The sequence below is a fragment of the Peromyscus maniculatus genome, chromosome 14, assembly GCF_049852395.1.
Source record: "Peromyscus maniculatus bairdii isolate BWxNUB_F1_BW_parent chromosome 14, HU_Pman_BW_mat_3.1, whole genome shotgun sequence".
In the NCBI taxonomy this organism is placed as follows: Eukaryota; Metazoa; Chordata; class Mammalia; order Rodentia; family Cricetidae; genus Peromyscus; species Peromyscus maniculatus.
This window is the reverse complement of record NC_134865.1, coordinates 79,976,473-79,998,097: the sequence shown is the minus strand read 5'-3', so window position 1 is coordinate 79,998,097 and position 21,625 is coordinate 79,976,473. Positions and strand designations below refer to the sequence as shown.

Sequence of the window (21,625 nt, the reverse complement as noted above, 5' to 3'; positions counted from 1 at the left end):
TAAACCCTGTCCCTAGCAGAAGATAATGGATTCCAGTCTCGGGCCGAGTCCCAGTCTTAGGCACCAAAGAAGGGGCTAAGATTGGCTCGGCTGTCCAAGTTTGAGCCGGACTGCTCCAGTGGTCCTTGTTCGTCGGCAAAGGCCCAGGGGTTGGGGAGCACAGGTTCCCCCCACACCCCGTCATCCACCTGAAACCTTCCCACCTTTCCTTCTGTTCTCCACGGTGGCACCCTCTCCGCTCCCGTAAGTCCATCTGCGTGCGACTGTCTCAGAAATTATCTCACGGGCTTGTCACCACAAACAGGCTGTCTCCCAGTGCTGGGCCAGGACACACTGTGGGGGACCCCTGTAGACACATTCACCCCTCCTTCACCTCACCTGCAGACCCAGATGGGGGGGGTTTGTCTTCTCTGTTTCATGGATGGGGAAGCAGGGTGTGCTGAGCTTGGGGACAAAAGGCAGCTCTCGGGCTGACCCCCGAAGGACTGAAAGGCTCAAGGTCTCTGGGTGCCCTTCGTATCCTCGGCGTATTGATCTTCCGACAACTGACCTTGGAGGCTGCCTGCCAATCTTGAAAGTCCTTAGTATTGCAGATCATCCTGGGATGGTCTGCTCCCATCTGCTGCTGTCCCCTCAAGGCTCGGAGCTATCTGGGTGGGCCCCTTCCTTTTTTGGTGGAGGCTGAGTGAAGAGACCAGATCTCCCTGAGAAACCACTACTGCATTCAGGAGGCAGCCCCCGCCCCCCATGGAAGTGGGGGAGCTAGGCGGTGCTGGGCAGGTGCCTGTCCTCTTGGCCAGGTTTGAAAAAGTGCCTTTGGGAGCAGGAGGTACCCAGCAGGCTGTAAGCCTCAGGCCACACCCTGAGTCTGTGTGGTTCCTCAGCTTGTCTACAGCAGAGTTCCCAGAGCCAGGTGGAGAGAAGGGACATTGAAGTGTAAGGACCTGGTCACTTGCCCCCTCTCCATGTCAAGGAGAACAAGAAAGCCTGTCTTCCAGCAGTGGAGGTAGGGGGCAGGAGTCGGGTGTGAACTGTTGAGTCTTGGATCATCTTTGGATTTAAAAAAAAAAAAAAATCTTAGGCTGCCGGGGACATTTCTGTCCAGAGCCTTGGTTTCTCCCTCTATAAAATGGTGCCACAGTGGCATTTACTACTTAGGTCTGAGATGATCCAGGTTGCGGCACACTTTGGTGGCACAAGGTGAATACTAAGTAGGTCCTGGCAGGGGACGTTTGTGGAGTCAGCACTCAAGAGAGACCCATTTCCCGTTAAAGAGTCTTTCGGGATGCGAGCTGGGCAAGCATGGAACCCCCTTTAGCTCCTTTGTGACACTTCCATGTCCGGCCTCACAGTCATCAGCACCCAGGACATTTTGGGGCTGTGTTTCAACAGGGCTCAAGTGGCCGGCACAGCAGCTGTGTGGTCATAGCTGCTTTCTAGTGCCCTGAGCGTGTGTGTGTGTGTGTGTGTGTGTGTGTGTGTGTGTGTGTGTGTGTGTGTGTGTGTGTGTATGTGTGTGTGTGTGTGTGTGTGTAACCTGGAGTAGGGATATGAGCACCAGGGATCCCCAAGGACAGGATTAGACCCCATTGTTCCAGATGCCCGTGCTTTACTTCTAACTGGCTGTCGTTGGCAAAATCGGCTGTGAACAGTGCGCTCAGTGGCCTGTGACTAAACTGTGAGCGCAGCCGGTTGACTGCATGATCTGAGGCCAGAGGCCACCCAGAGAGGGCCGGTCTCCCCAGCTCCCTGCAAGGTGGCTGGTAGCCCCCAGTGGCAGCTGCCATCGCACTGATTGCTCAGTGGTCTAGAGAGTTCTGTGTACAAGGGCCTGTTCGCCCCGCAGTGGTCCTTCCTGTCATGCCCTAAGCACCTCCCGGTCCTGCCCAGTGTCCCTCTTAAGTGGAAGTCAATCTGTATTCTGTAAGGAAAATCTAATTTGCATGGGCACCAAGGGGGCTTAGTGGATCAAACTTTGTTCCTAGGGTTCAAAGATGGGACCCTGGAATATCTGCTACACCTCAGCTGCCCCCCCTCCCATCCAAATAGACCCTTTCTGCCACCAAGACCCTGTGCGCTAGACCCTTGAAGATATGCACAGGCCACACGGTCCCTGGGGACACTAAGATTGGGAAGTGAGATGGTCAAAGCGTGCCGGGGTAGAGGGAAGACTTGGGCCATGCAGCCCACAGGGGCAGCCTTGCAGGACTCTGCAGAGGAGAGGCCTGCAGAAAAGTGCAAGTGCAAGACCTGCTTGTGCATGCCCAGCTGCAGTGTCAAAATCCTGGAGAGGCATCGACAGGGACTATCCTGGGGGTGGCCATGTCCTGGCTCTTCTGTGACCTGCTGGCTTCTCTGGCTTTCCACAGAAGTCTCCCATGGGAAGACAGAGGCTGTCTTCCATGGCCAATGGGAACAGTGTCTGCCGAGGGCATTTTGGTAACTTCTAGAACAACCGCAGACTTGTGGACCCTTTAGTATAGCAAGATCACTTTATCCTGCAAGCAAACTGTTATCCGTGCAGAATGGCCGCCCACATAGGCTGCACTGGGGAAGCAGGGCTTGAAATGATCAAGCTGGGAGACAGACGACTGGTGTCCACCCTGCATGGGTTTTGCAGGGGCCCAGGATCAGTTCAGTCCACCTGCTTGGAGTGTGCCATTTCGTAGGTACCCCTATCCATGGAGAAGCCTACCGGGGTTGCTGGCACATGGAGACGAGCGCGGCCCACGGGCGGGCGGGCGAGGGTGATTTATGTCTGCCGGCTGGTGAGTTCTGTACTGCTGCCTTCTGCCAGCATTGTGGGAAGTGCGGTGCCTGGCGTCTTCCTACCCACTCTCTCGCCCTCCCCCTTTCCTCCTGGAGTCTCAGATGCACCGAGCAGGCAGTCACCGAGTAGTTCCGGGGGCTGTACCTACCCCAGGTATTCCATTTGGACCACCATGCTTAAAGCTTGCCCATGCTCATGAGTTCAGGGAACCCGAGGCCACAGGGCAGCAGCGGCAGGATGTGTGTGTGTGTGTGTGTGTGGTTTGGGCCAGTTCCCAGGCCTACTGCCCAAAGCCCTGCAGGGGCCGACAGCATGAGCGATTGGTTCGCAGAGGTTGCCCACCACGCCACGCCATCTGGCGGGGCCATTGTTGACCACACAAAGGATGAGTCTGAGCAGGGCAGGGGCAGGGACCCAGGCCAAAGGAGTGGACAGAGGAGTGGGGTGGAGGGATGCTTGGTGTCCCGGTGCACTCTGCCTCCAGAGCCAGCCCTTTGTCCCGCCACAGTTGAGACTTTCCATGTGTCTTATTACTTCTTGACTGAGGGTGAGGAGGTGAGGGGTGACTCGCCTTCCCCAGAATGTCCGTCTAGAATTCTTTAGACCACTTGGTTCTGACCTGATTTATTACTCTGCTAAGATTCAAGGGCAGTTTTATGTACTAGGTAATTAAGTGGCATTATAGAAGGCTCAGAGAGTAAGTGGCTGCTGTTTTAATAATTGAAATAAATGACCCCTTGACAGCTTCCCAACGCGATACTGTTTTCCATCAGTGCTAAGACCCTGGTTCAGCAGTGTGTACAGACCTGTGTGTGCACATATGTATATGCATGATCGTGCATACCTGACTGTGCATGCACACATGTGCACATACCCTGTGTGTGTACATATGGATGCATGTATGGATGCATGTGTGTGCATAGGGGTGTCTGTGGGAGCATGTCTGTGCACATATGGGTATGTGTGCATATGTACTAGTATATACACATGTGTGTGTAAGGTGTGTAAAGGAGAAAGAGCCAAAGCTGCCTCTGCTGCGTCTTGCTTGTAGTAGAACTCCAGAACACATGCCTCTCAGGCCGAGGGGCTTGCTGTGTGTAAACTTACCTTCCACTCCTGAGACTGGGCTGACTTCCAGGAGGTTTAGGATATTGTTTGTCCCCGGGGCAGTCCTGATTCAAACCATCACTCTGGTCCTATGTGGGCTGTGCATGGTGCCTGGAGCTAGCTGGTGTATGTGTGTGTGTGTGTGTGTGTGTGTGTGTGTGTGTGTGTGTGTGTGTTTCAGTTTGAGTGGCTGCTGCCTGGCCTAGCTGATGGTTGTAGTCTGGCCATGCCTATGTGACCAGCCAAGCACCTTCCCCATCCTGGACCACAGCAATTTCTTCTGAAAATCGGGAAGGTCTGAGGTAGTGTTGTAAGCCTTTATTGTGCCTAGCCACATTGTTCCATGACTTGGGGAGGATGGCCAAGCAAGTGACTAGGCTGAGCGTCTTGTCCAGCCTGGCACGGCAGGTCCTCAGAAGGTGTGTCACCCTTGTGGGGCCTTAGTGCCTCCTGGCTGCTGGAGCACCGAGGCATCTCTTGGTCCTGGTGTCTGTGACTGTAAGGCCAAGCACAGAGGCTCCTGAGGATGTGGGTACCTGGGCCCACCTGCGCAGGATGGGTGTGGGTCTCTGAGCTCTGTGATTTGAACTCCCTCTTTGCTGTCCCTGCCAGCCCTGCATGTCTGCGTATTTTTAAGCCGCCTAAATGGAGTCCTGCCAGAGTTATTTGGTTGCCAGGGTAACTTGCCCAAGCTTGCACCATTCCAGCTCTTAGATCCAGACATACTTAATTCTGCCCATCACGACAGCAATGACCGTGGGAAGGTTGTCCTTCGGCAGTCCTGTGTTTTGAATGACTTCAGGGTTTGGAGTTGGTCACTGGGCAGGTCTGGGACACAGTCCCCATCTTGATCCATGTACACTTCTGTCTGTGTAGCATTAGGCCTCACTTCTGCCCCCTACGGGTGAAAGAGAAACACTCTAGGTCTAGGAGAGAGGGGGGCCCAAGGTTGACCTAGCCAGGATCTGCCCATCCTGTGGGATCCTGTGGCTCTCCTGAGGTGGAGGTAGCAGTAGGGGCTTGGTGCAGCACATCTTTCTGGGAGGGAGGCCTGATGTCTGTCTTCCTCTCACACTGTCCTTGGATCCTGGAGAAGGGGCTGGTCCTGCCTTGGCTGCTCTCCTGTGCGCGTGGTTGGGGCTCAGGCTAATGGGGGAGAAGGTCACAGATTGGGATGGAATCGAGATCTCCCAGAGCCTCTGTGTGGGTCTGGTGTGATGAGGGTGGGTTCTCAGGAGCCTGTAGATTCCAGAGCAGGGGAGACTGGGGTGCCCACAGGGCTGTGGGTAGTGATTTTGCGCCCTTTCTCCAGCTGCCTCTTCTGTGAGCTTCCTTGACTCCAGTCCAGTCATGTGCCACTCAGTATCAAAGAGGAGCCCCGGGAATCCAACATCGTGTGCAGTTGCCTGCCTGCTGGCTTCCGTGCAGTGTGAGATAGGCCGAGTCTTACAGTGACCAATTGAGAAAGACATAATGGGGTCAGACTTGATAGTCTTCAGGAGGGGCTGAGTAAGCCCCGCAGGCCCCCCTGAGGCTGAGGAGACAGGACCTGAGGTCTGGCTATGCTCATGTGCATAACTGACCAGGGAGGCCAGCCGAGTCCAAGGGATTTGGGGTTATGCCTGGCTCCTGGGCTACAAACTAGAAAGTCGGGGATATGGTTATGAGGAGCTTCTGGAATGTCACATGGGGAGATGCTTACGGTGTCCTGTCTCGTCGCCCCACGCCCTGGTTTCCCGAGGAGAGCAAGGGGCTGCCCAGCCAGTGTACTGTGAAGGGAAATGAGGTGTGGGCTGAGTGTTCTGTGGCCACTGCAGGTGCTTGGGCAGTGGTAGAGCCTTGTCTGCTGCCCCAGCACACTGGAAACACCCGATGGTCGTGGGTCCATCTGCTTTCAATAACAACAGGGCTAACTTTGCCGGAAGGACAGATGAGGTGGCAGCTGGTGCCCCTAAGGCCCGTGGGCCTGGAGATTGGGATCTTTATACCGCTCTTCCCGAGGCTCTTCAGCCTCAGGTGTAAGAGGACCAAAGATGTGGGGTGTACTGGGGGTCCCAGAGGAGCTGCCTGGCAATTGCTTGTTTCCAATCACTTATATCAGGGGTCTTGATTGAGGTTGCCGTTGTCGTTTGGTACATCGAGTGGAGAGGTTGGCTGTCTGTGGCTTTTGGGCGGTGGTGGCGCACGCCTTTAATCCCAGCACTCGGGAGGCAGAGCCAGGTGGATCTTTGTGAGTTCGAGGCCAGCCTGGGCTACCAAGTGAGTTCCAGGACAGCCAGGGATACACAAAGAAACCTTGTCTCAAACACCCCTCCACCATACACACACACACACACACACACACAGAGAAAACAAAAAGAGGAGGCCCACCCACCTGTGTGAATGCTCCCCCTCCTCCAGGGTCAAAAGGGAGGGGCAGAGATGCCGTCCCTTATTCAGGCCTAGGCTTCAGGCCCGCTAGTCAGCCTCACTCTGGTAAGGCTTTGTTCCAGCCTCAGGGTAGAGATGTTGTTGGTCCCACTCACGGTATATATATAGGTTGAAGCCTCACAGCCAGGCTCACCTGGTCTAGCCTAGAGGGGCTGCCGCTCCTTTAGGAGCTGGCTTCAGATGCTTTGCCAGCTGATGTGATGAGCTGTCTTTGGCAGGTTCTGTGCTGTGGTATCTTGGCAGGATAGGCTCTGACCAAGCAGAGACAGACTAAAGCTGGCCATGCCCCCTCTCCCTGTACGTGCGTTGGCCCCAGGCCCAGGGGAGCCGTTGGCCTCTTCAGTACAGCTGTCTTCCCAGTGCACAGTGATAGGCAGTAGGCATCCCTGGAAGGAGGCCTGGCTTCTCCCCCTGGCCAGGGGTTGCCTGTGTCCACCAGGGAGCCCTGTTCCTTCTCCCGACTTAGGTTTCCACCCCAGGATCCCATGGGCTGGGTGTCCCATCAGAGCTGCCTCGAGGTTGTTGATCCATCAAGTCGCAAGCTCGGTGGGGTTTTGTGATTGGCATCCGGCCACTTTCTCAGCTCACTTCCCGTCCTCGAGACCTCTCAGGACACAGGGGCCGTTTTGAGTGCACCGAGTTCCACTGATACCCCCTGAGGGCACCCTTCCCCTCTTGGTCTTCACTGATGGCTTAGAGTCACCTGCCAAGCATCTCTGAAACTCAGCTCCTTTGCTCCCCGGGGGGTGGGAGGGGGGTGGCGTCCCCATCATCCAGATGGGCAGCAGAGCAGGGCCATGTCTGTCTCCTGGCACCACGGAGTCATATGAGGTGATGTGTTGATCATCCTTCCCGCCCTGTGGTTTTGGTCTAGGTGGTCATGCCACCACTTTTCCATCCAGCCATCTTTTTTGTTCTGTTCTGTATGGTTTTGTTTGACTAGGCTGGCATGGTACTTGAGGCGATCCTCCTGCCTCAGCCTCCTGACACCTGACATCTTCCTGGCCACAAGACTAGTTCTGACTCTTTTACAGATAGGAAAATTGAAAGCAGAAACTTCCCAGGCATGGGGATTAGGGGGGTGGCTCAGTGGGTAAAGGGCTTGCCGAGTAAGCATGAGAACCAGAGTTCAAATCCCCAGCACCCACATAAATGCCGTGTGGCCATGGTGGCACAGTGCTCCAGAGGGAGAGACAGATCCCCTGGAGCAAGCCGGCTGCCTGGCTAGATCAGCTGAATCTGCAAACTCTGGGTTCAAAGGAGAGACTCTGTTTCCATAGGTAAGCTTCGGAGAGTGAGCAGGGAAGACGTCTAACAGGAACCTGCGGCCTCTGCGTGCCCATACTCATGAACACCCGCACACATGTGTGCCCACACACATGCCTGGAAAAAAACAAGGTAGTGGACTGATCTCCTTCTTCCCTTCGTGTGGCTCTTTAGATGTGTGCCTTGACCATAAGGCAAGAGGGCAGGCCTTGGTGTGTCCCCTTTGGGTACCTGCTCTAGGCTGAGAAGGCTTGGGTGCTTGTGCCCGGAGATTGGGACTCACGAGCCGAGGCAGCAGCTGGCTAAGTGAGTGAAGCACGCGGAGTGTTCGGTGGTGGAGAGGTGCCAGGCAGAGAGCTGGTTTTTAAGAGTTTCAAAGTGGGTGGTTGTTCACGAGAGAAACTTGGGAAAAGTTTAAAAAAAAAAAAAAAAAAAAAGCGCAACTCACACAGCCCAGGCGCGTTGGAAAGAGTCCCTCAGGATTGTTATTTGCCTCTAGTGCAAGGGTGTGTCAGCTTCTGGTGACTGGTGTGTGGTCAGCGTGGACACGAAAGGCTGGCTGAGCCAGCACCTCCTAGCTCAGCCCCGCCTTTCTGCTGAGCCCCAGAGGGGCATGGCGGAGAGCTGGACACAGCCACTTTTTGGGAGGGTGGGGAGGGGCACTGGTCTCATTTTATTTCCTGCAGAACAGCAGATGCCAGCGAGCACCCTGCCACGGAGCCCCGGCCTGGCCTCTGTACATGACCTCAGCCTCCACCAGACACTCGTGAACGCTTTGATGTCTGCTGACGGGTGTTGGTGGTGGCAGAGATGAGTTTCTAATTGCATGCTTCGTTGTTGGCATTCTCCTAGGAGTAGGTGACCCGTTCCCAGGTTAGTAAGCCTCCCACCACTGTGCAGGAATACCGGACAAGCTCAGGGAGCGAGGGCTTATTTTGGCCCCTTAGGTCTGAAGCAGGGGGCACATCATGGCGGTGGGATTGTGCAGTAGAGGAGGCTGCGTGTATCATGGCACTAGGAAGCAGAGAGAGTCACTGGGGGGAGGTTCAGGACAGGACCCATCTCCCAAGGACATACCCCCAGTGATGTGCCTCCAACTAGACGTCCCTCTTTCCAGAAGATTCTACAACCTCCTGATAGTGACAGCAAGTCTGTCAGTGGATTCATCCATTGATTATGACAGAGCCCTTACAATCCAGTTGCGTTTGAAGTGACTGGAGCTTACAGTGGGAGGTCAAGCCCTCAACACGTGATCCTTTAGAGGGGGTTGACTTACCGTGTGCACACCGTTAATGGAATCCCTCTCCCTCCTCCTTCCCCTTCCTCCCTCCCCCATTTCTTTCTTCCTCAGTGTGGACTCTTTTTTTTTGGTTTTTCGAGACAGGGTTTCTCTTGTGTAGCTTTGTGCCTTTACCAGGACTCACTTTGGAGACCAGGCTGGCCTTGAACTCACAGAGATCCGCCTGCCTCTGCCTCCCGAGTGCTGGGATTAAAGGCGTGCGCCACCACCGCCCGGCCAGTGTGGACTCTTAATGAATAAAGATTTTATTTTCCCCAGTGAGATTGTAATTCCTGTCCCTCGTTATCAATATCATGTCCCTTGGGTGGGGACAAATGGCTGGCCATGTACCAGGGAGGAGGAGGAACTTAAGGTCCAGGTGTGTGTTCTCAGAGGCAGTTATGGGGCCTGGGTGCTGGGGCGCTTGCTCTTGTCCTGGCCGTAGCGTTCACTTGCCCCCGTGACCTTGGACAAGTTGGTGGCTGCCTTTGGCAGGGGTCAGCTGCCAATCAGGCCCTTTGTTTTGAGCTCCCAGGCTCTGAGGGACCCCCCTCTTAGGGCCTTGTGACATTTTCCCTGCTGGGACTAGGAGGTGGTTGTTACTTGTCACTTGAGTGGTGACACAGAGGGCGGATCCCTCGTACCCTGCCCCTCCTGCTAGGCCCTCCTGGAGGACCAAGGCCTATTTGCTCTCCATAGTAACCAAATATTGACCTCACCCTGGCACGGGTTCTTGTCTAACCTTTGAGTCTGTTCTGGTTCATATCTCCCTTAAAGAAGCACAGCATTGTGGGCAGGTGTTGTGGCACACTTCCAGGGTGAACCATACCCACCTGTACCCACCCACGGATGGCCACCCATGCTGGAAGGCTTTTGGAAGCTGTCCGCTCCCTTGCTGATGGAGGGCTGTCCTGGGATGCAGAGAAGGGCCCAGAAGCACACAGCAAGATGGTGGCTTGGCCAGGCCTTGAGCACAGGCCCCCAGCACAGGGACTCTGTTCTGTGACTGCAAGTACTTGGGTGCCCCCTTATAATGGAACCCCGGGGGCATCCCTCACCTTGCTGAGAGCCTGAGGTGAAGGATGTTGGATCCTAGGAAAGGCTGGAATCCTGAGACAAGGAGCTTTGAGTCTGGGGTGGTGTTAGGCAGAGTAGGTGGTCCCTTCTGCTGATGGGGGTCTTCACTAGGTAGCAGGGCACTCCTGGCTCCCATTCTGCTCCTGTGTGGGCCTCATGGGGTGAGAGAAGCTTGCAGCACAGAAAAATGAGGCGGCAGCGAGGCGGCGGCGGCGGCGGGGGTGGCGGTGTGGGGGTGGGGCGCCTGTCCTCTCTGTCACAGATGCCCGGATTTGGTTGTGGACACAGCCTGGGGAGCCTGACATGAGGCACGTTCATTCCCTGGTCAGAAACACTCCATGCCGGGCTAGGCCAGCAGCAGGAGAAGGCTGCCACCTTTGGGGCAGGCAGGGGATGGTGGTCGGGCTCCTTAGATTCGGTGGCTGTGGCTGGAGGTGGCCCGCTCTGCGGGAGCTCGTGTCCTGAGATGAACGGTCCTCTCTGGTAACAGAAGTGATGGTGGAGGGCGAGAGCTAGTGCTTCTGGGAGTGGGGTTTAGGCGTCTGGGGCCCGGGCTGCTGGGGAAGCGGTGAGCAGATCCCAGGAGGCGGTTTGGTAACTGTCCCGCAGGAGTAGATATGGGGGTGCCATCTGCATGCAGCAGACCTGGTGTGTTGGTGTCGTCTGAAGAACCTGCCCGGACCCTCTGGTCAGCCACACTCATCCAGAGTGCCAAACTAGAGGAGGCCAGAACTGTGGTCCCACTGCCCCACCAGCCTGGCCAGCCTCCAGGAGAGGATGGGCTGGGGGGCACAGCCCGGGGAAGCTGCTCCTGGCTGGACCCTGACCCCTTATACCAGGACCCTGCCTTGTCTGTAGGGACGCAGCCCGGCCTGCCCCTTCCTGCCCATTCCCATAGGGCTGGTATACAGCCTGGGGCATCAGTGAAGGTCACCCTTCCAGTGTCCAGATTGACATTGCTCCTCTCCTCTGTGAAGGGCCCTCTCTATCTATGGAGGCCATGCTGAGGTCAGTACCACATGGGGAATAAGTGGTCCATCTGGGAGTCAGACTCATAGCTTGTGCTGGGGGAGACTTGGAGGAGCTGGGAGAAGATTATAACCCCTTCCTGAAGGACTCTAGCCCCCCATATTCCAATCTGTCCCCCAACCCTCCCGCAGCCCCATGTGGGGAGACCAGCTTCTTGTTTACAGATGATGACCCCGAGGGATTCTGAAATGACTAGTCACTGGCACAAGGTCATTTACCTATGAAGCAGGACAAGCTTTTCGGAGACTAGAGTGTAGCAGAAGCCATTCAGGAAGCTGAGGGTTTTCCAGGCCATGCTCAAAGCCAGAAGGTGACCTTTGAGGCCTGGGAACTTGTGACTCCCTCTCCTTGTTGTGGGGAGAACCTTGGGTCCAAAGGCTCCAGCTACATTTCTGGGTGAAGGAGGCCCCCGGCCAAAGGGTCACCGAGTGAGCTGGGTGGCACCTTTGCATCTCAGCGCCACCACCTGCAGTGGCTGCTACCCTTCCCTGAACGGGCCTTATACAGCCGCCACCCCGTGTCTCAGAGAGGCTGGGGAGCCTGGTGCAGGTCCCCGCAGGTCAATGCTGAGAGGCATTGGAGACATGCCCCCGTCTAGCACACATAGGCATGCGGACTCTGTTCAGCAGACCCCCCCACCCCCCACAGTGACCTTGTGGCGGCAGATGTTCGGGTGAGTTGAGGTTAGCCCTGCATAGCCTCCCCACAGAGGAGCACTGTGCTAGGGAACTCAGAGGCCTCTCAGTCCCCACAGCACCTTTCAGGGGGGACGTTTTATCTCAGTTGTCAGTGAAGCTGGGGCTCAGAGAGTGTGCGAGAGTAACTTAAGACACACAGCCTCGACTCCGAGTTATGTGTCGATTTCCCCATGGCTGCCTCCACTAACTGCAACTCCGAAGGCCCCAACAATCTCAAGTTCACTGACTCTCTTGAGGTCAGACATGCTGACCAGGTCAGCCCGGGTGCTTTGAGAGAGAGCCCCCTTCTCCACCTCTCCTGGCCTCCACAAGTTTCAGTTCTGCGACTGAAGCTGGGACACTGGAATGGCCCTGCTCTTTAGCACTCATGCCAGGGTGTTAGATTCCCCGGATACCCCAGGCTAGCCTCCCCGCTGCCACCTCACTCTCAGCTGAGTCCCCTTGCCACGGGAGGCGCGTTCCCATGTTCTCAGGACTAGGATGTGAACCTCTTTGGGAGTAATGCTATTCTGCTGACTTCCGTCCACCACCCAGGCTGAGGACCTTATACAGAGCAAGGCCCTTGCATTGTCACTGGGGGAAACTGAGGCATGAGGGTGCGTGGAGGATAGTGCTGGGGCCCTTGGCCTCGGCCACACTGTTCATCCTCGTGTTGTGTGTGTGGGGGGGTGTATATGCTTGCTAGTGTGAGTGTGTGCACATGTACGTGTCTTTCTTGATTGATCACTCTCCAGCTTTAGTTTTTTGAGGCAGGGTCTCTCCCTCAACTTGAGGCTTATGGATTCAGCTCCCTTGGGCTGGCCAGGGAGTTTCAGTATTGGTCTGTATTCCCCAAGGCACGCACTACTGTGACCGACTTGTTTCCTGGGTTCTGGGGATCTGAACTGAGGTCCTCCTGCTTGTCCAGCAGCCAGCCACTCTACCCAGTGAGCCTTCTCCTCAGCCCCCACACTGCGCCTTCTGACCCAGCTCTCCTGCACGTTGGCCTCTACTCAACCCTTGTTTATTGCCGCTGCCCCCCCCACCCCCCAGTCAGTGGCTGGAGAATGCCCCACCCACCCAGGAAACTTGGCCAGGGCCGCTCTTTCAGGCTGGGCTTGTCCCTAATCTTTTCCACCACCGTGCTCTTGGTTAGACACTGTTTTATGGTGCTTGCGTCTGTCCTCCCTGGGCAGATCTTCGCTGTCCTGCTTAATTAATTACAGGGATGCCGTCTCCAGGGAGACTGAGTTCCAGCCCCGCCGTGCCCTCTGGATGGTCTTGGCCTCGTGCCCTCATCTCTTGGAGTGGGTGGAGGATTGGGAAGAGGAAGGGGCTTGTTCAAGCTCACAAAGCAGGTGGAGCCGAGAGAGAGCTGCCGCGGCAGGTGGCTTCCCTACCTGTCAGGAGGACTTCCTACCCCCAGGCCGGCCCGTTCTCACACGCAGACCTGCTTCCCCCGCTCCTGCAGGCTCCCTCCAGCATCAGAGGCACCCGTGGAGGCCCTTGTTAGGGACCTCTTCAGGGCTCTCTGGAGGCATGGGCTCTGAGAGTGTGATGCAAGGGCACCAGGAGTTTCCTGTGTCGTTGTTTGGAGGCCTATTGGGTGCCAAGACTCTTTACCTTTAAAAAATTATCAACAAATACATGAAGTAGTAAGCTTGGAGGACAAGATGGGCATTTGCCCCCAAGGCACCCCTAGCCCGTTACACTGTCAGCAGCAAGGCATGCTAGCCTCAGACCTTTTGTTTTTAGGAAGCAGGCTCCACAGGCAGAGTGGAGGGCGGCCTATGCGTCTTCTGCCCGCCCCATCCTCTGTCTCTTCTTCCATCCTCTCCTCTTCCCCCAAAGAAGCACTGTCTGACACTCTTCTTCTTGTCGATGGTTTTTCAGTCTTCCTGTCTGGCAGCTTGTCTGTAAACAGAATATTGCCGTGCTCCGCAGGGTTCCAAAGCCGTATGTAAACGGTGTCCTTCCGGGACCGGCTCCCCACCACCGTCTTGTTCCTGAGACGGCTCCTTGTTAGATGTGCGACTCAAACGTGCCTATTTTTATCATTGTTTGACCACTATTTGCCTGGCCCCCCCTGGGGAGGCCATGCTGGCAGAGGTCCTGTACCTCCTGTGTCTGTGCCCGCCTGTGTCTCAGTTTCTGGAAGGGCCGAGTCTCTCAGCCACAGAAAGCCAGCCAGGGACCCTGTCCTGCTGGACAGCCAGCAGCCCTCCTGCCACCCCCTGTAGGTCATGGCTGGCATCGTCCTTTCCACCTCTGTCCGTGATTGACAGGTGACCTCCCTAGCACGGGCTGACTCCTCCACGGATGTGCAGCTGGGCATCTTCTCACCTTATTGGCCTCTCGGTTTTTTCTTTGGTGACTCTCTGTCCTGTTTTTGTGGTGTCGAGGGACTCTGTGTATACTGGTCACTCTGAAGTGGGCTTAGCCTTAGCCATGTGGTCGCTTGGCTCTGACTTTAGTGAAGTATGTTTTTAACTTTCATTCAGTTAGTTGGGCAGTCTGTGGCTTTTTGTTGTTGTTTTCTTCATTCAGAAATACTTTTCCTCTCTGAAAGTGTGTACAGAGGCTCAGAAAAGAAAACCCAAAAAGAAAACCCGAGGTGCAGCTGGCTGAACCAGCGTGGGGGAGGTGGGGGGCAGCCCGAACCTCGTGCCCTGAGACAGCAGCGGTGGTGGGGGTCAGATGCCCTGCAGCAAGATAAAGTGAGGCTCCGGGCTGATCCTGACGGACAGACAGGACTTCACTGAGGCCGCGAGGACAAGAACATGCCCAACCGGGCAGTAAGACTTGGTGGCGGGGCTCTGGGGTCCCCTGAAGGGCCCTGAGTGGACTGCGCTGCAGGAGAAAATAGCAAAGCTGTGTGGAGGACAGACTGGACCCACGAACAGCTTGCACCCCTCAAGGGGGTGGTTACATGGTGCTCTGTGGAGAGAAGGACCCAGGTTAATGTGACCCAGTGTAGGGCACCCAGAGCCTGGGGCCCCATGAGAGTTTGGAAGTCTCCTTGTATTGTGAAGATAGTTTTGCTGTGAGACGGGAGGAGAGGAAAGGAAGGAGGCGTGACTTTGGGAAACCCCTTCTCCCGCCCCAGTGGATGGCCCAGAAGAGCTTGGGACACAGTGGGTGCTCACCGAAACTTGGGGGTGTGGGTGGGAAAAGTGCTTCTCTTCTCAGTGCCCCTCGGGACCAGAACGTGGTAGCAGCCGTGGTGGCCTGTACCATCCTGCACACTCAGGGGCAGGCTGTGGGCACTTAGGGGAAGGTGCCCTGGCCTCCCGAGCTGCCTGGCGGGTGCTTCCTGTTACACCTCTCCCAGACTTCTTGCCTTATCCATAAATAATGCTCCAGCCTCTCAGGGCTGCAATGGTAGCCGGAAAGCAATGGGGACTGACAGGCTTCGATGCCCACGGGCACGGGCACAGGTGCTCCCGTACCCGTCAGGTCTCACCTCCCTGCCTTTGCTCAGGCTGTGTTGTCGGTACACACCGGCCTCCTGCACACTCTACCTTTTGTTGTCTGGCTGTCAGGGTCCTGCTCAGCTCAGGCCTCACTTCCTCCAGGAAGGCGTCTCTGGCTTCCCAGGAGGCACGCTCCACTTTGCCTTCTCTCAGGGACCCAGTGCTTTCCTGGTTCCCTGGGTGTCTGGCTCTGCACTCTCCGACAGTCAGTCTGCCCTGGACGACAGGGTTTTTTTCTGCCACCTCCCTGGAAGGTTGCTGAGGGACAGAGGTGCCAGAATGAACCCATCTGGCATTGAGGAAGGGAGGCGCCTTCCATGCAATCCTGATGGCTGTACCCTCTCAGACTTTGCATTCCAAAGACTTCTGCCCCACAGAGTCTGTTCGGCATTTGCTTGCTCTCCCCTAGTGATGGGGGGCTCGTCCCCTCTCTAGTAGCCTGAGTTGTTGTGAAACTTGGTAGTTCTTCTAAGTGGGCTTGTATAAGCGGAGCAGCCTGGGGCTGGCGAGGGAGATGTGCAGGGGCTCCGGCAGCGGAAGAGCAGGACACTCAGGAGCAGGTAGCTTCCCAGACCTGGCATGTGGGCATCAGCTACCCGGAATGCCAGCCCAGGACCATCTGCTGTTGAGTAGGATGAGTACCGCAGGAAGTGTGGTCAGGGTGGCCTTTGCTGCCATATGGAGCCCGGGATGAGGAAGGGCTGCCCAGGGAAGAGGGGGCTGCAGCTGTACCCTGGTGTTTGCAGGCCCCGTGGCCACCTCTCTACCTCCCGGGGCCCCAGTTCCTTTACCTGTAAGCTGGGGGTGTGTAACAATGAGGAGTGGGGACTGGGTGACTACGAGGCACATAGCTGGCACTCCATAAGCCCATGTGGTCATTGCTGGTGCTTGCCTGAAAGGTCACGTCTGATGGTGACCCTGGCGCTTGGAGCTTCTGTAGCTGGGGGTCCCCAAGAGGGAGGAGGGTCTGGGGCCTGTCCTCACTGGCCCTGTCTTGCCTGCATGACTGGTTATTTCTGTGCCTGGTTGCTGTACCCTGTAAAGGGGATGGCGCCTCCCTATGCAGTGTAAGGTCTGAGGGAACCTGTGACAAGGGTGGATTTGCACTCGCTAGGAAGCAAGCATCCCGTAAAGGAAGTGGGAAGCTGTGGTCGCTCTGTGGTAACAGGTTAGGGATGTTCACCCCCCTAGACCTGCCCCCTGCCCCGGTTACTTTCCATGACCCCCTCTGGCTGTGTGTTGTGGGGGTTTGTCCCAGTGCAACGATTTGTCAGGTTTTTTTCAGGCTTTCCGTTGCACACTTGTTAACCTGCCAGATTTATGTGGAGACTGACTCTTTCCCCTACGCAGGCAAGTCCAGGGCTGGGAGGGAGAAAGGAAGGGTGAATGAACCTGCTCCGGAGAGGCCTCCTTCCCACCCTCTCTTCAGCTGCAGCAGGCCCTGCTGGCTTTCTGCCCACCTCCTCAGGCCCTCATAGCTTCTGAGCTCCCCCCCCCCCCCCAATCCACTCTCTGAGTGGATGCTCCTTCCCTTCCCCTCAGAGCCCTTGGTGCATGGGCTGACTGACTTCACTGCCCTTTAACTGGCTTCTTCTTCTGTCTCTTGCTTCTCTCCTTCCCTCCCCAGGCTTCCTGGGGTAGATAACCCTAGCGAACCCCCTGGACCCCATTCCTTCCCTTGAGGACTCCTTTGGAGACTCAGCTGAGTAGACAGTAGCGGGAAGCCTTTGCTGCCCCGTGGAGTCACTGCCGTGGGTCCTCCTTCCTTAGGTGCCAGCTGCTGGGTCCTCTGGAGGCCAGTGCTCCTGAGAAGCCCTCTGTGGCCACCGCTGCCGCTGCTGCCAGCGGGAGCCCATGGCCTCAGGGCCAGGAGGAGAAGGCTGCAGAGGAGGTGTAGGGAGATGAGTGGACCATGTGACCTAGCCTCTCCTCATGGGCTTTGTGGCCTGAAGGTCATCCGCAGGACAAGCCCAGGGCTCTTCAGACCGGGCCAGAACAGTGCCCACCAGGGGCTCTTCCCACAGGCTCCCTAGGGAGCAGAGGATGCCAGAGGAGGGAGAAGCAGGGGCTGGTGTCTGCTTCCGGGAATCGAGCTGTACAGGAGCTGGACCATGACCCTCCCAGAACTGGACTGATGGGTGCCAAGAGGCTTGGGTGGGTCCCAGAGCATACCTTAGCCAGCTCATCACAGGCCTCTCCTGGGATCACTTCCTTCATCCTGCCTACACGCAGCTTAGCTGGGAAGTGGTGTGTTCTTTCCCTCGTGGCCTGGCCTTCATTACTGCAGGCCTTGGGATTAATTTAATTACTTGCTCATCTCCTGGAGCCTGGGAGGCACCTGATGAGCTCATGAGTGTGTTTTAGGGCCAGTGAGAAACAGGAGCCTCTTCTCAGGGACCTGGTGTCCAGCCCTCCAGCCCCAGCCTGGAAGGACCCCCTTTCCTCCTTCCTCTCTGCCGCGACCCACGAGGGACCCAGCCTGGCATGTAGGGAATCTAGTTTGGGGAATGGGTGGGAACAGGGTCACAGGGAACTCAAAGTTGAGTGACTGGTGTGTGTGTGTGGGGGTGTGTGTGTGGGGGGGGTGAGGGGGTGGGGCTAAGAGTCGGGAATTTAATCTACTCTTCTAATTTAAAAGGAAGCTCTCTTTTTGTTCTAGAATTATTTGAAAATTGACCGGAAATAGCATAAGTTAAAAAAAAAGAAAAGAGTCACATGTTCCTCATGCCAGCCACACCACTGCCTGAAAGGGTGTAAATGCTGAATGCTGGAGGCTTCTTGCCTGCCCATCAGGAATCCACGGCGGGAGCTGGATGGGCAACATGCTTACTTTCCGAATGGTTCTGCGGCTGTAAAGGATGATGCACCAGTTAACACCTTCACCTGGTGCTGTTTGATAGATCTTCCTCTGGGCTGCGGACCACGCCTAGGAGCTGTGTGTGTGTGTGTGTGTGTGTGTGTGTGTGTGAGAGAGAGAGAGAGAGAGAGAGAGAGAGAGAGAGAGAGAGAGAGAGAGAGAGAGAGATTGCATGTGTGTGTTTGCAGCCATGCCAGGGAATTTTATGCAGCAGGGAATCCAGAAGAGAGGTATGTAGGAATGCTCGTCCCTCTCTGTGAGTAAGCAAGCTCCTCTCCAAAGCTCTGCCCGGGGTGGTCCCAAAGGCTGATTTTTTTTTTTTTTTTTTTTAAACTCAGAGTTTCTTGTAGTTTAGGCTGGCTTCAAGCTCCCTGTGTATTCAAGAATGACCTTGCTCTCTTGATCTCCCACCATCAGTTGGGATGACAGGCGTGTGCCACCACACACACACACACACACACACACACACACACACACACACACACACACACACACACACACACGGTCTGTGCGGTGCTGGGGATCGAACCCAGGGCCTCATGCATGGTAGGCAAGCACTCTACCGAGTGAGTCATGTCCCCAGTCCTCCTGGGGGGGTCTTTGGAATGTACCTGACTGACGGCTGCACCGCTGGTGTCCCAGAAAGACTGCTCCTTGACAGGATGTAGGACACAAAGATCCGGGGAGTTGCATTTGTACCCCGTTTCCCTTTCCACTCTTAGACCCAGCATTCCGTGACGGTGGAGCCCTTTCCCCTCAAGCCCGTGTGTGGCGTCAATGCAGGTGTTGCTCTTGGGCATTGAGTGACTGGTGAGAACACTGGGACGTCTTCAGCTGCCGCCTCTGTGGCTGGCCAGGGTCCCCATCGGGGCTTTAACGAACATCAGGGCGGGAGTGGAGAGACTGGTGTGGTCCGGTGTCTTGGGTTATTTGCACCACATCTCCTGTGTGTGAGGGACCTAGGCCTCAACTTCTTAGAAACTCAGAGCTCTAGCTTTCGTGTGGCGCTGCGTAACGAGGCTGGGTCCCGCGGCAGCAATTACCCCCTCGGAGCCACCCTGTGCCCGGTACCGTTGCCATTCCCGAGGATGGGCTGGCCAGGCCTTAGCCGAGAGCTGCCCTCCTCTCCTCCTCTATAAAGGGCTCTGCATTCCTAAGAGGTGACTGTTGGGAGCGAGGGGGAGGGAAGCCCTTGATGTTTTTGTTCCCCAGCCCTGAGTGGGCTGGGCCTTGCTCCCTGCACCCCTGTCCGCACATCTTTCCCTACCCTGGACGGTACCAGATGCTCTGCTGGGCTACGTGGACCCAGGCCGAGTGGGTAGGGGCTCCTGAGGGTCCTTTAGGCCCCGCCGGGGAACAGAGTGTCCCTCAGCAGGCATGTCAGGGTTCACCTGTGTGGGCTTAGGCATCCTGGGGACTTAAGTTCCTGATGGGCAGCAATCGGCTCCACATCTGTTCCTCATTAGAGCCCGTGGCTCGGGGTGGAGGAGAGGGTCAAGATACCAACGTGAGACACGAGGACATCAGAGGTGGGCTCATCGTGCTGGCCTTGGGCTGGAGTGGACAGATGGCTCATTGTTCCCATGGTTGATGTGGTGGTGTGCCTGTCCTGCCCTGTCCACAGCAGATCCTAAGCTCCTTCCGTCCACCTAGGAATTATAGAAGCCCATGGAGTTTATTCCCCAGCTCCAAGTCCCCTGAGGTGGATTCAATAGCCGGCTTTGGTCAGAGATTCTGCTGCCCTGTGCCTTCTGAGGTTAAGGGTTAGAGTGTGAAGTACCTGGGGGATCCTGCGTCTTTTGGGGATACAGGTGGTGACTCACTGAGCAGATGGACAGAGTCTCAGCTGGCTACTTAGCCTCGTGGCCTTGAACAAGAGGTACCAAGTCTGTCTTGTGGGTGACTCTGTGGCTGTGAGGGGTCCCATCCCGTCAGCTTTACGGGGTGCTTGAGACAGACCCTGCGGCCCCCGTTTCCTGTTTGTCTATTTCCTTTCCTAACTCTGTTCCCTGACTCCACCAAGCCAGGTGCCCTCCTCTGCAGCCTAGGCTGGTGACCGTGGGTCTGCCACTCTGCTCCCCTGGGGAAGCCGACCCGGGGCTGTGGGGTCATCAGAGATGGGAACAGCAGAATGGGCGTGGGGTGGGGTGCAGTGAGATTTGTGTCTGTTTTTCTGATGGGATAAAAAAAAGCAGGGGCAGTGTGGTAAGGGATGTGTTATAAGTTGTCTGGGTCCCATGATTGATGATTGAGGAAGTCCTCACAACCTCACAAGTGTCCTCCTTGTGGGTGGGGTGGGGTGGGGAAGAGGAGAGAGAGAGAGAGAGAGAGAGAGAGAGAGAGAGAGAGAGAGAGAGAGAGAGAGAGAGAGGGAGGGAGGGAGGGAGGGAGGGAGGGAGAGAGAGAGAGAGAGAGAGAGAGAGAGAGAGAGAGAGAGAGAGAGAGAGAGAGAGAACAGACCCATGGTAGTGGGCTTCTTTTTTCTACTTTTGTTTCGCTTGAAGCCCTGAGCCCTTAACTCATTGGACAGTGCTGCTGCCCACATTCAGGGTGGGTTCCTGTTTATACATCAGTCATCTCTGGAAACATCCACATTGACAAGCCCCCATCTCCTAGGCATCTCTCCCTCCCGTGAAGCTGACTGTCCAGATTTAGGACCACATTTGCCACGCTAATTGTCCTCAGTTTCCCCACTACATAGTAGAGAGGGGCCTCCTGGACTTTGGGCCTGGGGTGGGCTGACTCTACTTGTAGATATTATGCCAACTACTTTTGAACCTGAAACTTCTTGGAAGCAGAAGGGATCACCCCCGGGACATGTAGGCCGGGGAACACATCACATCATCATCTTTCTGGAAACCAGATTTCAGGGACCACATGGAGGGAGTGCCAGGGTAGGGTGGGGTCTGCCCATGGGGTGAGTCTGCTGGTGGCTAACATACCCTCTTCTTCCTCTCTGTCCCTCAGATCCCTCATCCACCTACATCAGGCCCCTGGAGACCAAGGTGAAGCTATTGGAGGGTGACAAGCTCCCCCCACAGGTAAGTGGATTATGGGGGTACTGGCTCCTGGGCCCCAGTGGCCACTGTTTTGGAAGCTGTCCCACCTCCAGCTTCTCTGGGGCTCCCGTAGCTTCCACCCTACCCCTTCGGTCTCTCCAGCTGTATCCCCAGAAAGCCTGGTCACAGGCTCGATCCTCGCTCTGATCCAGGCTCTTGGGTGGCCAGGGCTCGCCAGCCATGCTGACTGCTGCTTGCTGCCCCAGTGTGTGTGCGTGCGGGCATCCCGTGGCTGGCACTGGGCCCACAGAGATGAGGGTCACATAACGGGTGAAGAAAATGGTCCATTTTATCCCTCCGACAGACCCATATGGCACCCCCGTCCCCTGCTAGCCAGTTCCTCACTAGGTCTACCTTCCTGCCTCCCAGGCCTAGCCTTGCTCCCATGGACAACTGGGGTCGTGGATCTGTGCAGGAGAATGTTAGGATGGCGGGAGCAGGACTTGGTGACCACGGAAAGGTGTCTGATGAAAGGGTGTCGAGCCTCTTGTGGACTGTGACTGGACGTGGAGGAGCCAGACATGTCTGCTTTGGTGGGGATGGTGATGAGAGGTTATGGTATGCTCTGATTAGAGTGCCTGGGCCCAGCGAGCTTGGCAAG

The 21,625-nt window shown here is 56.2% G+C and overlaps 1 protein-coding gene across 2 annotated transcripts in view; it reads left to right on the top strand.

Annotated features, from left to right (window-relative positions):
- The window catches only part of Ccdc85c (coiled-coil domain containing 85C), a 71,867-nt gene that overhangs the window by 32,150 nt on the left and 18,092 nt on the right, over positions 1-21,625 (top strand). For both annotated transcript variants that reach the window (XM_016006041.3, XM_076551346.1), the window contains exon 2: positions 20,933-21,006. In XM_016006041.3, coding sequence (XP_015861527.2) covers positions 20,933-21,006 — 74 coding nt within the window. The remainder of the gene's footprint in view (positions 1-20,932; positions 21,007-21,625) is intronic.